Raw genomic sequence first — 18690 nt, forward strand, 5'->3', positions numbered from 1 at the left:
ATGAGAGTACTTTCCTAGTGAATGATCAAAAAAAAGTTCCGGTACTGGAACAATAGCAACAAGCTAAAAAGTAGTAAACCACTGAAACATTGTCGATATATAAATTGTATCACTGTGCCAATCATCGTGTGGCAGTATAATCATAATCTTGACAAAACCTTCATTTTGCAAATTATTTTCAATTAAGGAGTTACTAACGTCCAGAGAATTTATTAATAATGAACTATTTGAAGTGGCATGATATGTTGATAGAATTGAGCTAGTCATAGAAAATGCATACTCACATTGTTAAGCTTGTGTGATCATTTAACATGGTTTGATAACTTTGTGTATGTTATTTCACTTTTCGTGTGTTTTATCAGTTTAACAGTTGTACAAACATTAGTACACTGTCATTTGATACGTATTTGTGACAAATAAGCAGTATAGGGTCGAAATTCGTAATTAGAAAGAAAACATGCCTCTATTTTCAAAAGGAATATGGTAAACTAGTATATCCTGTAACATTGGTTACGCAATACTTTAATACAGTTCTGGTGTTCGTGAGCGTTGACCTGCCGGAATATGCGGTCATTAACACAAGGTCTCAGTATAATAATAAACCTATAATGACCAGCACGAAAAATAGCTCAAAAAGCAATGACTGACGTTGAGTTCTGTATAGCTCGATGAATAGGGTGTTTGAGAGAATGACTGATGTGTGAACCCCAAGTTTTTATTTTTTTTCTTAACACAGTAAAACTTTTAAAGTGATACATCGTATATATGACCTCAGACAATTTACAACTTAAAGAAGAAAATTGACATTTGTTAAAGAGTCAGTCAGACAGGACATTTAGTGTATATAAAGTCCCGCAATAAAACATTCAGATTGGTCGAGAAGCTCTAGGCGTGTTTTAATAATCTTTTATTCAAACTGTATAGAAGGAAAAAAAACACGCCAACGACTGAAAACTCAAATTTATATATTTTTGACTAACAATACTGAAAACAGTGAATAGTTGTACAATAAAAATATTATCACCCAAATGGAAAGCATAGTAATATGTTGAACATAGTCCTCAAATATGCAATACAAATCCCTCTACTCTATTATATCCCTACACCAACTTTCGATAATATATATTTAAGTATAAGTAATGTAAATGTTAGTGACATAACACATGTAATACAGTGTTATCTATGGCATACGCAGTCATTAATATAGTTGAACACACAACATAAAACGCAACACTGATTGACTCAAAATTATACGAGTTTCCATTTACGTGACTAGAATGTTTGCTCAACCCTTGGTAATTCACGTAAAATATTTAGACAACGTAAGTTATGGTGACGTCACTGGATTTGCTCCACTCCTACGGACTGATTTTCTCATGATTCGATTATGCGAATGGCGTGCGCGTGTTGTAGAACACATTGCGAAGAGAAACTCTGTAAATTCAATCACCGTGATGAATGACAAACCAACCCAAAGTCCCAGTGAACCACCGGTATCCGAGAGAAGCTGAGATACCTGCAACGTTGAATTATTAAATATCAGATAAAATAGTAGCAACAATAGCAATATAAAAAAGAATAAACTCAAATGTAATCATATATTGTGTGTATTGTATCATGCATCATTTGGAACAACGTCAAAAGATCGATTTCGGATAAACATAATTCTTATAATTTAGAGGGGTGGCGTTGAACAGTTTTCATCGGAGAAAATAGTTTTGTTCAATGAGTCCAAAGTTTAAAACTATGAAGATATTTATATTCTAAAATATTATTTATCACAAATATCACACATACACTGATTTCATCATGAAATCCGTTTACGTGAGAAAACATGGTTTTGCCGCACTCCTGAAAATTAGGTAAAATTTCTGCTGATATTATGAAATAAATTGGACATCGATCTCTTAGCGCTGTCTCTTAATTATCAACTGAAAACAAAATTATCACGATGAATGACTTGTGTTTAACACGTAAACAAATGATGTATTGAAAGTATCTCTAGTGTGGCCTAGATATATTACGTCTATTCTGTTTAACACTTTTTAGCAAAGTGATTTTGAGTTAGTGTAATTTGTTGTCATAACGAATGTCGGGCGGTCAAAACATGCTTACCGGGTAAGCCTCCTCTTCACTGACCAATTGTATATTCAGATCTTCAAAATACACTTCGAGACGAACCAAATCTTCCCTACATATTAAATATATATAGTTGTAGAAAGAAATGCACATGTTCACATTATTTTAAATGAACGTCTACAGCAATAAAATCCAATATCAAATCCAAATTTCTAATAAAATTAAATGATATTTAATCTATAATTCATAGTATATATAGCACATTTCCGATGATTGAATGACATTTTTCTTTAGAATGGCGATTCATACTATATATATATCCATATATATATATTCCACCAAGTGAATAAACAGTCACATCTATTTCATAACTCATTTGCTTTTGCTGTTTTATTTGTTAGATTACAAGGCTACCTACCTGGCTGATTCTTTATCTCTTATGACCCACGTTTTACGATTTGTTGCGTGGATACTATTCAATAAATGGGGCTGAAAAATCAAGACTATTTCATTAACACACAATTGACTAAAGAAGTCTTTGTGGACGCAAAAAAAAAAAACAGTTACTAAAAGTGAAGTCGACATTGCATAAACATGAAGGTATAATAATATTGCTGCTGTAATGAACATATCAATTTCCTGTTTACTGAGTAATCATAGACGAAAGGGGCAAGATGACTTTAAGTGATAGCGGCCTAGTTAATTAATGTATTAAATGATGTGCTATATTACAATACTTACCAAATAGGTGGTGGATGGCCACAGAGCTTGGGAAATCGTCTTCGAAAACGAGAATTCTCTGAAAGTTCAAAAAGCAGTTCATGTTGTTAATCTCATTGTAATACGTTCACACAGTCACATTTTTACCTTTACATTTTTATTTTTTTAAATCGACACGTTTTTCACTGTCTCCTACAAAACTTTTTATGAGAAGCAAACTAAGTATAACGTTACAAATAGCGACTTACCGGCATGGCAATTGGCAGTCACAAGACAACATAGCTTCTCGATAGAAATAATTCATCAACTGTTTACAGGCATCTGAAACAAACAATTATCAGTTTAAACTTATTTACTGGAAACTCACAGAACGTGGTATATAGATGTAGCATATAGGTGTAGTATATCGACATACTTACCTTGTGTTTTATTGAGTACACTACATCGTGGTTTGTCATCTGACAAGGTATCCACACAACCGCATTTACTAAACAAATAATCTTGTAGACACTGTTTCTGACATGCCTGAAATTCATGAATTATATTAAGGATGTATAAAAGGATTCCAGAAAGTAAAATTCGCACTTATTAATGTTTTAATTTTAATTTTAAATTGTTTTAAATCATATTATATATTTTATGAAAACGGTTACACTAATTAGCAATCGATGTTACGTTAGATACAATGTGGTCACGTGAATGCTAAATACATCTTTTATTAAAAATTCTAATTAGTACTTTGAATAAATGTAAAAGGATACCACAATTTTTTTATTGAAAAGGGTAGATAGATTAAATCATAAAAGTCACAACAACTTCGTTTTAAAATTCAAATAGTGGAATATTTTAAATTGCTATGACTTTTATGTTCATATATATGACATCTACAATTTCTGAAATAAGTGAAAAGATCTGATGAGTGCCAGCTGAGTTTGATTGATCATTTTAAAGTCCGAATTTAAACAGTGATATACAACTTGCATATCAATAGTGACGTTGCTGAATTATTATTGATATGGTCATGTAATTGTATGTGACCAATGCTTGACGTCCAGTAAATTGTGGATGATAGGTAAATATGTTCTAAAACTATTTCATACTTGAGTGTGTCATTTACTAATTATTTGAAATACATAGGAATGTGCAAATTTAATCATCACAACAATGCGGTTGTTAATGTATACCACTGTTCTAAGCAGCTTCCAATTATAATGGAGGTTGAAAATTTAAATTAACATTTTGATTAACAAGTGCTAAAAAGATTGAAATCGTGAGTAGTATCCGCCATGGCCAAATGACAGATATAACAGGGGAATCATATAACACCAACACATAACTTAGTATAGCAGAAATATTACTAGCGTTTATCGTCGTTTATGTATCGTCGATTAGTTGATAAGGAACTCACAACCAATGTATAAGTGTTATAAATAATATATATACAACATGGGAACATACCAATGATGAATAATTATATTTGACATCACTTTCGGGAAAATGTGTCGAACAGTTTCCAAAGGGAGGTCCCTTGCGTGTCCATTCATTCTGAAAAAGAATAATATATATTCCACAAATCGAACCGAACATACACCTATATGGTGTCTCGCATCTTGTTGTACCCAAGTTATTAGTAATTATGTTTTTAATAAATCTTGAAAACGCTTATATCTTATATAATATTATGGCTACATTCGTTTATTTATTTAAAAAAACAATTGCTAAATTCTCGAAAATATAAAACACTCCATGTAACAAGCGACTTAATAAGATCAGGCATGCACGTCGTTGAATAGACGCGTTTTTGTAGTGCCCAAGGTATTTTATAATATTACATCGTCGAATAATTTGCATATGTATATGATGTATTGAAATATAATAAAAAAATAAATAAATACACTAATCACTATTTAAAGTGAAAGTAAGTAATTACTATTATTTGTTTGACACCTTTCTTTCATTTAGAGCACCACATAAAAATAAAAAAATCCGCTCACAACACGGCGAGGTCACTACTGTAAGCCTAGGGTCAAATATATTTCTCTCATTAATGTTATAATGTTTGTAAGTTATTCTGTATTTTTAGACTTCGAAATTAAATGGCAAATGACGAAACTGGTTATCGAATTAGTATAGTGTTAAGACTTTTATAGTTTACTCACCTGCTTGATAGAAACAGCAGTTACTGCTCCGGGTTTCACATATACGCCCTCGTCTTCTGGGAATGGTTTTGTACTTGGATTATGTATCACGACTCGTACACCGGATTGCTGCCCAAACAAACTAATGTATTCATTCTGCTCTGTGAACAGTGTTAACTTCAAACCTGTTTGCGATTACAGGAAACATGTAGTAAAGCAGTATGCGAGTGATATTTCATTAGAAAATATACGCCTCAAATAAGCGAATAACAATTATGTTTTGAGTCATTTAAAGCGGGGAGTCGTCACCTGCGCATGCGTCAGATGGCCATTTGCGTTTTTAGCGTGTGTTGGAACTCAATTCCCACGCGTGCGCAGGTGACAACCCTCCTGCTTTAACCGATTTTATAATACAGATGTTGGACGTTTTCGACAACAATAACGAGAAAAACAAATTACCATAATCAGCCCCTGACTTGGTAGCCTGTCTTATTTTAGTATCAAAGCCATGATTGAATGTGAAGCAGTTACCATACTTGTCATGTTGGAACTCGTAGAATTCACTATAAAAACAGAAATGAAGAAACCCTAATATGATCGTTATTATTACAATTATTTGTCATTTCATATCTGCTGAGGCGGCAATTCACGTTATAAGTGATCGTGGCATTTATATATCCCGAATGTATTGCGCAATAATACCTGTGTCATGCATGGTTCCACTTATTCGCCTATTCTTATAACGAACAATTAATCCCAAGTTTTAGGGACGTTCAATGTATGCTCGCCACACAGATGCTGATGCCATGGTGAGGCGCTCAACAAAATGATTTGTCTGCCTGTATACACTATATAGACATGAAACACGCTAAAAATATGCATGTGAATTCCAGCAAAATATATGTATACTTTAAACATACACGAAATCGACAATATCATTAAAAGGCTAAGTTAACTATATGTGGGCCACATGTTTACAACATGCGATAGTAAGGGTGTTATGCTGTTTTTAATGTCCTGTCCCATTCTAAAATAATCGTGTTCGCAAGTCTATTTAGGTTTGTATAATATATGTGCAATTAAAACAAGTATATGCTAACGTGAGAGTTTTCGTCGCTTAAATTTACCATCGGAAGACGAGTCGATCGTAATATAATTTCATGTATAGTACCCTGATATGGTTAGTGTCAGTGGTCAGTTTCAATGAAAAACACTATTTCGATATCAGTTATGAATTTTTTATGCAAAGAAAATGTGCTGCTACTGTCCTTGTTACTGTCAACACATTCAGGACGATTACAACATTGAACAAACTAATTTTACCTCAAATTGCATTTCTTTTTGTCGTAAGTGCATTGCAGTATAAAATCATCAATTTGATGACCCATGATACTCAACTCTGGAGAAGAAAGTTTCAAGACGTCTTGGAGATCTGTAAAATCTGGCGTTGAACTAGCTAGCAGAAAATGGTCCCAAGACGGAGGATCTTCGCTGGGAATAAAATCGAAGTTTCTAGCGGAATACACATTCTGGGTAAATTCGCGATATATATCTTCTCTATTTGTGATATCACTATATTTTGCCTTCCAATCAGAATCGGAAAACACGTTCGCCACGTCTGCAAAGTGTCGACAATATGATTTGGAATTAGGCATTCATAAATACACTATACCATGTGGACAGGGTTATACATATTTAAATTGTAAATCGTTTTATGATTTGTTTGCAAGTCATGGACTGTACTTACCATATGTACATTCATTTTCGTCACTACCATCGCCACATTGGTTGATACGATCACATAACCATGTTCTAGGAATGCAGAAATCATCGATGTCATTGTCACATTTAAACTCGTTCATGTTGCACTCTGAAATTATGCATTCAAAATCTGTTAATACAATTATATATCAGCTGTGACTTTGATTTTTTGTCGTCCGCATGTTTTAGGAATGTTTACTTTATTCTAAGTGAAAACGACTACACAATCAAACACATTTCGTATTGAACGACACTGCCTCCATATACGTCATTTTGACGGTAAAGTAGCGTTCCACCACTAGAGGGCACTAGGTATAGGATTATATTACTTTCTTCAAAACAAAACAGAATTAAAGTAATTTAAATTCTGAAAAAATGTAATTGTGATTTATTTAAAAAAATACTTACCAACAGTATACATACATGCTACCTCATCACTTTTATCTCCACAGTTGTCAACTCTGTTACATACTTGCGACGAATTAATGCACTTCTCAACTGATATGCACTTAAACTGATTATCTTCGCAGATAATCGGAGGTGGTTCTAAGCCTAGTGAGTAGAACTCAAATCAATAAACTAGTCTACATCATGTACTTATTTTACAACACAGGGGATGTACGATCCCGACAATTTCATTTTAACATATTTCACTATTTAATCATTGCCTTTTTCCCGTGCATTTGACACCTTACCGGTACAATTGAATTCATCCATCGCATCAGTACAGTCCGCCACGCTGTCACAACGCTTGGATAGGTCCACACATTGACCACTCCGGCATTGGAAGTAACCATTAGGACATTCAGCTGTTGGGGAAAACCGTATACATTGTATATGTATATTTCATAAATCAAAAATATGTGAATAACATGATTTTAATTTTCGTATTGTGTGAGTCAATGTAAACATTGGTGATCGCGGATTATCGGATGTGGTTGTAAACCTAGTGAGTAGAACTGTAATCAATAAACTAGTCTACATCATATACTTATTTCACAACACAGGGGCAGTACGATCCCGGCAATTGGTGACGAATTTTACAAAAAAACTCTACAATTAACACTATATATACACACAAATTATTCAATACAATTTATCCTACATGTCTGTTTAGTGTTATGAATTTCGATACCTTTACGTATATGTAATTTGATTGGCTACGCAGATTGAAATTATGTCGCCATATATGACATCTCAATTTACGCTAGCATTATAGTATGTTGGTGAATTCTTAAAGAATTATTTGGAAGTATATTATAATATTTTAAAATATCAGGTATAATTTTTATATAACACTCCATTTAACCAGAACTATTCAATTAACTTTGAGTTATACTTGTGTATGATGGTGTAATGAAGCCGCGTCAATGTGTGTCCTATATTCAAATTATACGAATACGTGAGTTCACCAAAGTCCAGGGGTAATTTTAAAATTATTTTATTTATCTCCAAACCCGTACATATATTGGTGGTCCTAAACATAATCGTACGCAAATAATTGTTGTAATTTCCCTTAGAAAAAAAGATGAGAGTTTCTAAGCTTGTTTAATAAATCTTATGCTGTAGGTTCACTTGTTAAATACCCTCCACAGGAAGATATGCTAGCTGACCTTTCGTGCAGTTAATTTCATCGCTACCATCGTTACACTCTAAATTGTAATCACATCGGTCAGTGAGTGGAATACATTGACCACTGAGGCAGGTGAAATAAGCATCTGGACATTTGTCTGAAATGAAAAAAAATATTATTCAAATGCATATTTTTGGAAAGAGTTTTGCTAACGTACAATAAAAAATGAAAACAATGCAAAATAGAATTCACATGTATTTCTGTAGATCCATAAACATCAGCCTAATTCATTCATTCATTTATCACAATGTCAACTGATTTATGGACTTTAAATTCGGTATGTAAACACCTCTTTGTAATATAAGTAACGTAGATTTGAACTTACCATCTCTACACAAAGTACCATTTGTAAATTTCGGAATAATTCGAAATTGAAATTTTCTTCATAAAACGAACAATTTTATGTACTTTTCATATGAAATATATTACTAACATAAATAGTTATAATACTTAGAATCTCACATGTATCACAGCTGTCTTCGTCGTCTATACAATCTTCCACTCCATTACACCGGTACTCAATTTCAAGGCAACGCCCATCTGCACACCGGAAATAATGTGTGCCACATTCATCTAAATGCGGGAATAACCATAGATAGTTGAACAGTCCGAGCACTCTTAAAATGATGGACATCAATAGTATATTAAAGCGGAGGGGTCGTCACGTGCGCAAGCGCGAGAATTGAGTCCCAACCGACGATAACAACGCGTGCTTAAAACGCAAAGGCTCATGGGTAAACGATTGTTTGTAAACAATGCCACGCTGTGGCCATCTGAAGCATGCGCAGTGACGACACTCCGCTTAAAATATTCACAAATGTTATAATTGTAGTTATCTTCCGCTTAACACTGGACAGTGATGTATCTTAAACGTACATTCACTATAGTGGTTGATTTCATTCATTATATGCACTTATTTGTAGACTAAATATAACTCACTGGAATCGCAACCTTCCTCGTCACTTGCATCGTAGCAATCCGGGTTGTAGTCGCATCTATCACGCATAGAAATACAATGGCCGTTCTCAGCACACTTGAAGTATCCTTCCAGACAAGAATCTGGAACGCAGCAATACAGTTATATGAAGCGCGTTCTACTTTGTTAAATGTCCTATCACTGACAGATATGAGATAGAGAATAACACATACGCATATATAGCAGTAATATCACTTTGTAATTATACGTATATATAGTAGTAACATGTTCGTTTTTGTCATATACCGCGAGGTAGTGGAGACCATAATGCAAAGTGGTTGTTGTTTTAACTATCCGACACTGTTGTTTCGGATTTAACATACCAATAAGCTGTCAATATTGAATCCAAATTTCTATTTCTTTCCATTACTTACAATCTTGGCAGTTTTCTTCATCTGAATGATCGCTTAAAAGCCCATACATACAGTCGTCAAATCCATCACACCATTTTTCCGTAGCAACGCATAATCCACTATCACATGTCATATAGCCGTTCGGACATGTGCTCGCTATTAGAAGAATAACGAGACAATCAGTCATGAAAATAACAGTAATCATTAAGGTAAATACAAATAGGGCAGTAACCAGTCGTGGTTGTATGCATTCATGTCATAAACATAGTGTCAATGGATTTAAAAAAAGGAAACGTGGCAAAAAAAGGGTTAAGATACACATACGTACATGAGTTACATCCCAACTCATCACTACTGTCCAGACAATGAGGGTGTCCATCACAACGTTGGTCATTATTAATGCAACTTCCACTATCACATGCAAACATATTCTCAGCATTGCAACCATTGGCTAAGCAAACAAGAAATATAAGATCAACAATTAAAACAAATGATGGAAGGCATAGGATAAGTGTGACTGTATACACGTATACGACATATGTAGAAATGAATAATTCATTACGTTACAATATTAGGTACAAAACGAAACAAACATGTACAATAGGGAATTTTCCAGACCAAATGTCTGCCATAACAATCGAGTGTTGTGTACTTGTACTTAAACTTGAATTTTGCTTTATTGTCTAGTGTATAAACGTTGATTTTTCAGACGGAAATATGTCATCGAATTGCCGTTACATGAAATGTGTATACAATATGTACAGCATGGAAATATCCCCGAATCCATTCGCCCTTGTTTAATTTGACGCTACATCGACCAAACCTTTTTCTGCTCTGTCTTTATGTTCAATTACACGCATTACGCGGGGCCTCGTATCAGCGGGCCGAGAAATGCTTTATTTTTTCATCGAATAACAATTGCATACATAGCAAAAACAACTTACGCAGCAATGGCTTATCTGGGCACGGGTATTCATCTGTATGGTCTAAGCAGTGATCTTTTCCGTCACATTCCGCAGCTTGTGGAATGCATTGGCTAAACAGTCTACATTGAAAAAAACCTACGGGACACACACCTTAAAAACAAACAGTTTATTTAGTGTAATATTTTGAAATATGAAAGAAAGTTAAACTCAACGATAATGGATATTGCTTTTATGGGGGTGCACAATATGAGTGGTTGGCAGTGAGCCAGAGTTGGTGATTTGTCTTAAAGATTATCGTTTTACATTCTATTTCACCATTATTCAGCAAATATACTATATAGGCAGACAATTATATAGTTAGACTGTCGACAGTCGGTCGTACCTAATGTTAATCTATTATTATTAATAAATATTGTGTATAAAAGTAATAAGAGTGAATAAATTGCGAGCGCCGGGACAGGAAGTATGGAGTGCTGTTAGGCACGACCGGCTGTTCTGTTCTGCAATTCACTGGTAAGATTTCTTACCAGATCCGGGTACTTTCATATGAAAATGAATAGTCGCGCAGATGTCTGTCATTTTATCGTGGCCAATAGTGGAAAGGTTCAGGGATGGCTGGCTACTAAGATTGCCTACGACTTACGCGAAGTTTGTTTTGACTTTACTACGCGCGATCGCGACACTTTCCACAGGAGTTTTTGACGAAAGCATTGTAAAAGTGCTGGAACGTTAGAACTACCATGATATTTCTTGCAAAGAATACCAGCGAGACGCTATCGCAAACTACCGGGAGGGGAGAGATGTGTTCTTCAGCGTCTCGTGTTGACATTCGACTTGTTAAAAACATGGAGGTAAAGCCATGTCAAAACGAACTCGTTTCGACGAAACCAGGGATCCCCTATTTTCAGTTGCCATTCTCTTAGAGGAAAATGCCTGCGACCTTTCCAATAACTCTCGCTTAGTTTGTTTAAATTTCTTGCAGTCGACGCTCTCAGTCCGTATTTTCTGCACGCATACGAACTGACAAGCTGTAGAACGATCGTCTCTGCTACAACAAATTCGATTTCTTCGCATGTCGTAGTTCTGTTGATCCCGCGAAACCGTCTATTCCGGTTTTCTATATTTTCTATTTGACTGCCACAAACAATTCACGTTATTTCCTTGGTTCTAGGCGATTTAATAGTTTTCTTTGCTATTTTGGTTGGAGTGACTGTATTCACTGTGTTCATACCAACGTGAACAACCAATGCATTCAGAGGATCATTCAGAATAAATTTGCATACTTATGTTAATATAATTTATTTCGTGACGTCATCATCAACTATGAATCATTCATATCAACTAGAAACCTGCAGACGGGGGAAGTCTCTCGGGACTAATGTCCCTCGCGTGAAATGGTTTGCATTTCCCATCAAACGCCTTCGGCGTTCGAATGTCTAGGAAACACAATTACATTAGGCTCGAGGACTGTCGATAATCTAGTAAATAGTGTGTCATCACGGGTAAATAAACAGACAATAATCCCATACTCACTGTGTTGACATTCCGATTCGTCAGAAGAATCAGAGCAGTCCGCGTACTGATCGCACCTCAACGTGTAATGTATACATTCCCCATTTGTACAGCGAAAGAAGTCCGGGCTGCATACACCTAAATTATGAAAAATAATGCTAGAATAATGTTGATCTTGGGGGGGGGGGGTCACATAAATCAGATATCGTACTAATGTGCTGCACACAGTGTAAGCGCGATTCATGTTCATATTAAAATATATGTTTTATAATTTTCAATTCACGTCAATACTATCACATAAACATATTTAAAATGTCTTAGCAGATTACAGTTAGATCACCCAACTTGATTTCAAGAACCAAAAAAGATTACAAGTTGACAAAGATGTTGTGTCATTTCTCATGAAAATAGCAATGTCGGGTATGATTTTTTATATTGATAGCTCAAGTTATGAATTGAATCTTATGAAAGTCTCAAAGTGGCCTTTGACACAGTAACTAATAAAGCAATTAACTTTGGTGGATATGCATGTCTTGTTGCCATCGAAACATAAATTTCGATATTGAATTTCATTCATAACTGAAAAACGTCCTACTAATTACTCGCGAAACTTTCAGCAATTTGAGCCAATCAACTAGATATTGGTAAAAATGCAGATCCTGTTGCTATGGGGCCAATAATTACGGGAATGATTCTTCATTTATAGTTCAGAAGGTTATGGATTGCAATAGAATTACCAACCGGGCAGAGGTTGGCTGAGATATTGATGTTTTTGCCATGGCTCTTAAATATCAGACAAGTGAAAAAGGTTAATGAAGAATTATTTGTTTAGAAAGTGTTATCATTCAGACATAAACAAAGTGATTGATTTTAGAAGAAATCTGGACCCAGTTTCTTATAGTAATTGTTCACTATAGCCAGATAGGGAGTGGATAAATCATTCAAGACACAATTTGTTTTGTTATTTTCAAAAAAGAATTAGACTTTTATGTCAATATGATAATATTGTTTTGTTATAAGGAAAGGTAATACTACAATAGGGTAGAGATAGTAGTAATCTGTATTCATGGCAGAGGTTTGTGCTTCCTGAATGCCTCCTAGTTATTATCGAGTCATATGGCACACGGATTTTACGATTTGATGAAGAGGATCTAGTTCATGTCCTAATGTTAACTAATACCATAACGTTGGAATGACAACGAATGGGACAAGCTTCATAACTGTGTTCATTGCAACTACATTCAACAGCAATTTGTACTTAACATATGGCTCATTTTTTCAACAACTCGCAAAAGATCTCGATGACTGAGTTGTATAAAAATATTCTACACTGTCAATATTGATGAGCATTTGCATGATTTATGAGTAGAATATATTTAAATTTAAGTGTGTGATGGTTGTACATGCATACCACGTACAATCGTTGATACTTACTACCCGGATAAAGACAATGTTCACCAATAAGCTCGTCACTTCCGTCATAGCAGTCTGCATTACCATCGCATACCAATGATACAGACATACACTGGTGATTTGTACATGTGAATTCATTATCAGCACACGACGCTATGGGAACAACAAACAACTGCCATTTAAATTACTTTTTGTATGGGTTGTGTATGAATAATCAAATGTGACGTTGAACACATTAACTGTTAATCGCACCATCGCTATTGTCATCATCGCTAGCTGGGGTATGTATATATTGCAGCAATAATGCGCTTATTATCGAGATAGAGTAAAACATACGGAATGAGCAGTCTTCCTCATCAGTGTTGTCTTCGCAGTCATTTCTGTAATCACATTGTGAACTGGCAGGAATACATTTACCGTTTGGACACTGAAATTCACCTTCGAAGCATTCACCTATATAATAGACAGACATTAGTGCATGCATTACGCAATAATGAAATGAAGAGTATATATGTTAAATGAGATTATGTTCAACGCTCAGTTTCATTATTTGGAATCATTCACAATAAATCTTATAAATACGCTGACAGATTTTAGAGATTTCAATAACATGGTTATAGCATTAATAATTACCGTACACACGTATTTAATAACACTTTAGCAACAATTTACTATTCCTATATCTTACTTTACGAAATATGATTTAGAATTGTTAGTGGGGTGATCCCATGTACTAATTTATGCAGTTACCATAGTTACAAACAGCTTCATCTCCTCCGTTTGGGCAATCATTTATACCATTACATTTCATATAGGATTTAACACATTGGTTTTCATCTACGTCACACGGTACATCGCCGGGTATACAAGGACCTGTGGAAAGCCAGACGTGAACTAATAAATAATTCCATTCATTTAAATTGACGTGCAGTTGTATCGAGGAACAACCGTGGCATATAATTGGTTTAAAATACGCATGGCCGAAATTATGAATGCACCAGACATGAGTTGCCCAAACAAAACTTATATCTTTTTATCACGGTTATAAGCAAACACAGAGATAGGTAACAGCTAGAAAATTGTTTGAATAAAAGTTGGAACAAAGAAGTGCATCATAAAATTATTGTAGATATCGAATACAAATGTGTGTAAGGAGTGATACATTCTAATACGTTCATCACCTCAGATACATTTAATTATAATAATAGTTTATTGACAATAGAGGGCCTCAGCTTGTGTTACAATGCTGTTTGACTGCACGCATAACGCGAGATCTCGCAGTGAGTGGAAACTGGTATATCCTCTCATTGCAGTGCCGGGAAGCAGATGAATAAGCTAGAACCACGCTGTACTAAAACGAAACGTGTAAAATATAAATTCAATTCAACCCTGTACATAATTATTTATTTGTGATCAAAACCGAATTAATTCAGGTAGTTACCCATATACGTCAAATATGCCCGCCTTTCTCTAAAGTCGTCGATATCCAATAACGCATTGTACCGACTCTCTAGCACAGCTGACTTGCGTACTTTGTTAGTATTGCATATGGTCACCGCAGGAAACGGAAGTGTGTTTCTGGAAACAACATCAATGTTGATGATGACTGGATACTCTAAAAACGTAATGATTAGCGCTATCAACTGTCCGGTGAATGCTCCAAACGCAATAAACACTACGGAAATCCATAATAATTTCGAACATCTGTTTGTTGATTCTGCTATGCGAGCTACACCGTGAGATGTTGTCCTCAGTGCAAATTCACGACTCAATTCGGAAATGCTTTTTAACTGTTTGTCTAAATTTGCTACGCCGCCAACGTTAACGTTCTCAGGAGTTTTGATACCATTTGTATTTGCAGTAGTATACTCCGAAGTCTCGGTGGGCGAGAGTCTGTACCAAAAAAATGATTCAAAAAATGAAATTAATGTTATTTAATTAAATATATGTATACACACTCAGCACAAATGTTATTCATGCTCATCTCCAGATTGTAGAAACACAAGTCATCTGACTTGCACAACGCTTAAATTTTTTGCTTATATTTACCCTTTATTTGAATATAACCATGACGACCGGAACGCAGCATGTCCCAGAACACCATCGTCATTCTGTAGAGAAAACGTACATTATTTTTTCAATGAAGCACCACACACCACGAAACGCTACATGAAAACTCAGTCTTTGTAATTAGTGCACAAGGGCGCCATCCTGAGTGCATTTTACAAGACTTGATCTGACTTCACCTCAAACCTACACTTTCGAGTGAGTGTTTCGGGTGTATACGGTAAAATTGAAAAAAACCGACAATCAGTTGCATTGACAGTATACAGGGCTGAGTGTATTTAAATTTACCTAAATACAAAAGGGTGTCACTTGGCATACGTTGGAGGCTCCACCTTCTATTTAACACAAACATGCGATGCAACATACGATAACAGCGGTATGTGAAAGCTGCAAAATTCCAACTCACACCTTTTACAGTAACACTCTGGATACATTATCATACACATGATGATTTCAAACAGTTCGGCTTGGTGAAACCCCTACATAATTGTCGGACACAAAGATTGGTGTACGTGTGTGATCGCGTGCGTGTGCGTACATGCATGCATAAACACCTTTAACATATTAAGTAAACTAGAGGTGAAAGAGGAGAAAACGGAACCACCAATCTCCACAGCTTGACAAACTAAAGATTCCCTAGCAAGTACATATGTAATTGTACAATGCACGTCCACTTGACACAACCATATTTACAACATAATTAATATAATCGATCCAACCGTAGGCACAACCTGTCACAGAAATTGAATGTTTATTTGTAATTGCCTGCAATATTAATATATGTACTAGTATTATCGTTTCCATTAATACAATTTTGATATTTCTATAGTGACTACTTCATTGTTATTGGAGAACCGTTTAATGTTTACATTTGAAACATCGTATTTGAAATCAATTTAATACACATATTGCAACATATTTATGAAAGCTGATCACGTCACAACTTGTTTTAAAATTTCGCAAATTGAATTGATTTTTTTTAATTTCACCTTATTTCCAGAAAATCTCGTATACACACTGAGTAAATATGGTAGCACGTGACCAACCAAGTTTGCAAATTAGTGCTATGAAGCGTTCAAATCTTTCGATGACGCGTGCACATGCGTTTATTTTGTTGAATGGGCAAACGAAACAATTGTGTTACTATTGTGAGGTCTATTAAACGTAACAAATGTCTGTTCAGCGCCAAAACACAATATCTACTAAAAACTAAAAATGCTGGAAAGTGGAATTAATTAGATTCTCAAATTTTCAAAATGCTAGTGAAGGTTTGCTCGTCAAGCAACAAATCCACAATCCGTTCGTTTGTCACTGACACGCCAATAATGAAATAGAAAATGAAAATATAGTTGAGATAATTAAAACTATTTTCTCGTACCGCTCGTGTAATCTCACGATAGCTACACTACACTACTAACTTGAAGTACGTCTAATATGCTGTGCTGGGCTGTTAAGTGAAGCCACCATGATGTTAGCAGGGCTATTCAGAATGGCCACATAGAGCTCAAAGATTAGTGTGGTGAATTGGTTAATTCTTTAGTCCGGCTTAACAAAACTATCTTTTTTTTTTGCTAATTTTCCACTCACGTAGTTGGCAGCGATATTCGAACTACGTAACTTGACTGATAAGTAGTAAAACGGTATATATAGTAAAACGTGTCGATTGAAACCCGGCATGTGAACGCCAAGATAGGGTCGTCGCTCGGTTGGCCATTCCTATTAATTTAGACATTGTATTCGCGTGAAACCCTTCGGCAATTGTTAGTTGGCGAATTAGAAAAGAACCGAAAGCTCGGATAGATTGATGTTTGACAATACCGTGTATTGACGTTTTGTGATCCTGAAGGCACGCCTTAGAGCGCTACCACAGAGCACACAATACGGATGCGCCACAATGGGCCGTATCAGATGTATAATTTCTTTATACTTAAAATAACACAGACGCTAGAATGGTTTGTTTTCCACTTTTCAAATGATGATAATTGGTAAATAACATTACCATAAAACAACGCCAATGTTTGTAAAGGTACCGCCAATTGAGCAATCATGATATGTGGTTATGCGAAAACAGGTTGACATACCTCTTTGCGAGAGTCCGAAGCGCTTGCCATCGCTGCCATTCCCTGTAACAACTAATAACACGTTGCTTTTAAAGCGGCATTGTTAATACTGTTCCATTCCGTACAGGGGTTGCTTGACTGTTCTCTATACGGAGTGACGTCATGCGGGTGAATGCATGCTGAATTATTCTATTAGCCAATCGAACGTGTTATATGACATCGTGACATTTTGAATGACCTTGTCAGAGAGGTTACTAATTGTTCGATGTCGGATACTTGGTAAATGGAGCGGTGTTGTCAGGCCAAGGACGTTTCAATATGTTCCGAGTCAAATCCATCAGAAGGCGTGTTTTTTCCAAAAGCCAGGTACAAGACATATTTTGATATTTAAATTCCAACCCATAGTAAATGAGAAGGATTTTATAACTGTACGCGTTCGGGTACGTGGGCTTATCTCACTCAAAAACTACCGTCTAAACCATTTGTTGATATATATTATGAGGGGGACATTTCCATACACATCTCCGATTTATCCACATCTACAAATTTGTCACCAATATATTTTGTGTATGTTTTCTTAAATATGCACAATGAGGCTGAATATTCAATATGATTTTGCAGATTACGCTATAGCGTTACCCTCTGTACTGAAACGTCTCCTGAACCCTAGATTTTTTTTATTTATAAATGTATAAATTATTTTTGAAGAGAGAAACGTGTAATATATACTCATGAGTTTAGAAGATATGACTGAACATCTTACTCAAATACAAAGGCATCAGGCCGTTGGTTGCCATGTACATATAGATACCTAGAAAATAGGAAATTCTGTAGTTAATAGGCAAGATATCATATCCTTTGAACAGCTCAAACGATGATTGGCTAAAGTTATCATAAGAAATCACCCTTTTTTGAAACTTATAAATCCGGCATAAATTTGATTAACCTGTATTGCCCGATATTGTACAGCAATAATGCAATAACGACTGGATAAATGAAAAACACAAAATTCCTCTGCTAGAAATAGGTAAAAATCTGCGAACTCTCATGAG

General features: G+C 35.2%; 1 protein-coding gene across 1 annotated transcript; it reads right to left on the reverse strand.

The window, feature by feature from the left end:
- Window positions 1–694: 694 nt before the first annotated feature.
- Window positions 695–17698, reverse strand: LOC102805083 (uncharacterized). Its single transcript, XM_085491912.1, has 26 exons — window positions 17660–17698; window positions 15561–15622; window positions 14953–15404; window positions 14262–14384; window positions 13848–13964; window positions 13533–13664; window positions 12120–12236; window positions 10605–10736; window positions 9989–10111; window positions 9682–9816; window positions 9271–9390; window positions 8794–8904; window positions 8312–8428; window positions 7394–7507; window positions 7107–7250; window positions 6685–6807; window positions 6261–6555; window positions 5397–5500; window positions 4959–5122; window positions 4258–4344; window positions 3219–3324; window positions 3048–3120; window positions 2821–2878; window positions 2498–2568; window positions 2116–2191; window positions 695–1516 (listed from the first exon to the last, which is right to left on the reverse strand). The coding sequence occupies exons 1-26, from the start codon at window positions 17696–17698 to the stop codon at window positions 1328–1330; spliced, it is 3384 nt and encodes a 1127-aa protein (XP_085348038.1). The 3' UTR covers window positions 695–1327.
- Between the last annotated feature and the right edge of the window lie 992 nt (window positions 17699–18690).

The sequence above is a fragment of the Saccoglossus kowalevskii genome, chromosome 17 (genome assembly GCF_978046115.1).
Source record: "Saccoglossus kowalevskii chromosome 17, keSacKowa6.1, whole genome shotgun sequence".
Lineage (NCBI taxonomy): Eukaryota > Metazoa > Hemichordata > Enteropneusta > Harrimaniidae > Saccoglossus > Saccoglossus kowalevskii.

Bases quoted from the DNA above. Each gene is read 5' to 3' on its own strand.
- LOC102805083 (XM_085491912.1), bottom strand. From the start codon at position 17,698: ATGGCAGCGATGGCAAGCGCTTCGGACTCTCGCAAAGAG. The intron at 12,237-13,532 runs GTAAGTATCAAC...TTCATAATTTAG, and splicing joins ACATTGTCTTTATCCGGGTA to GTGTATGCAGCCCGGACTTC. The intron at 3,121-3,218 runs GTAAGTATGTCG...TGTTTGTTTCAG, and splicing joins TGTACTCAATAAAACACAAG to ATGCCTGTAAACAGTTGATG.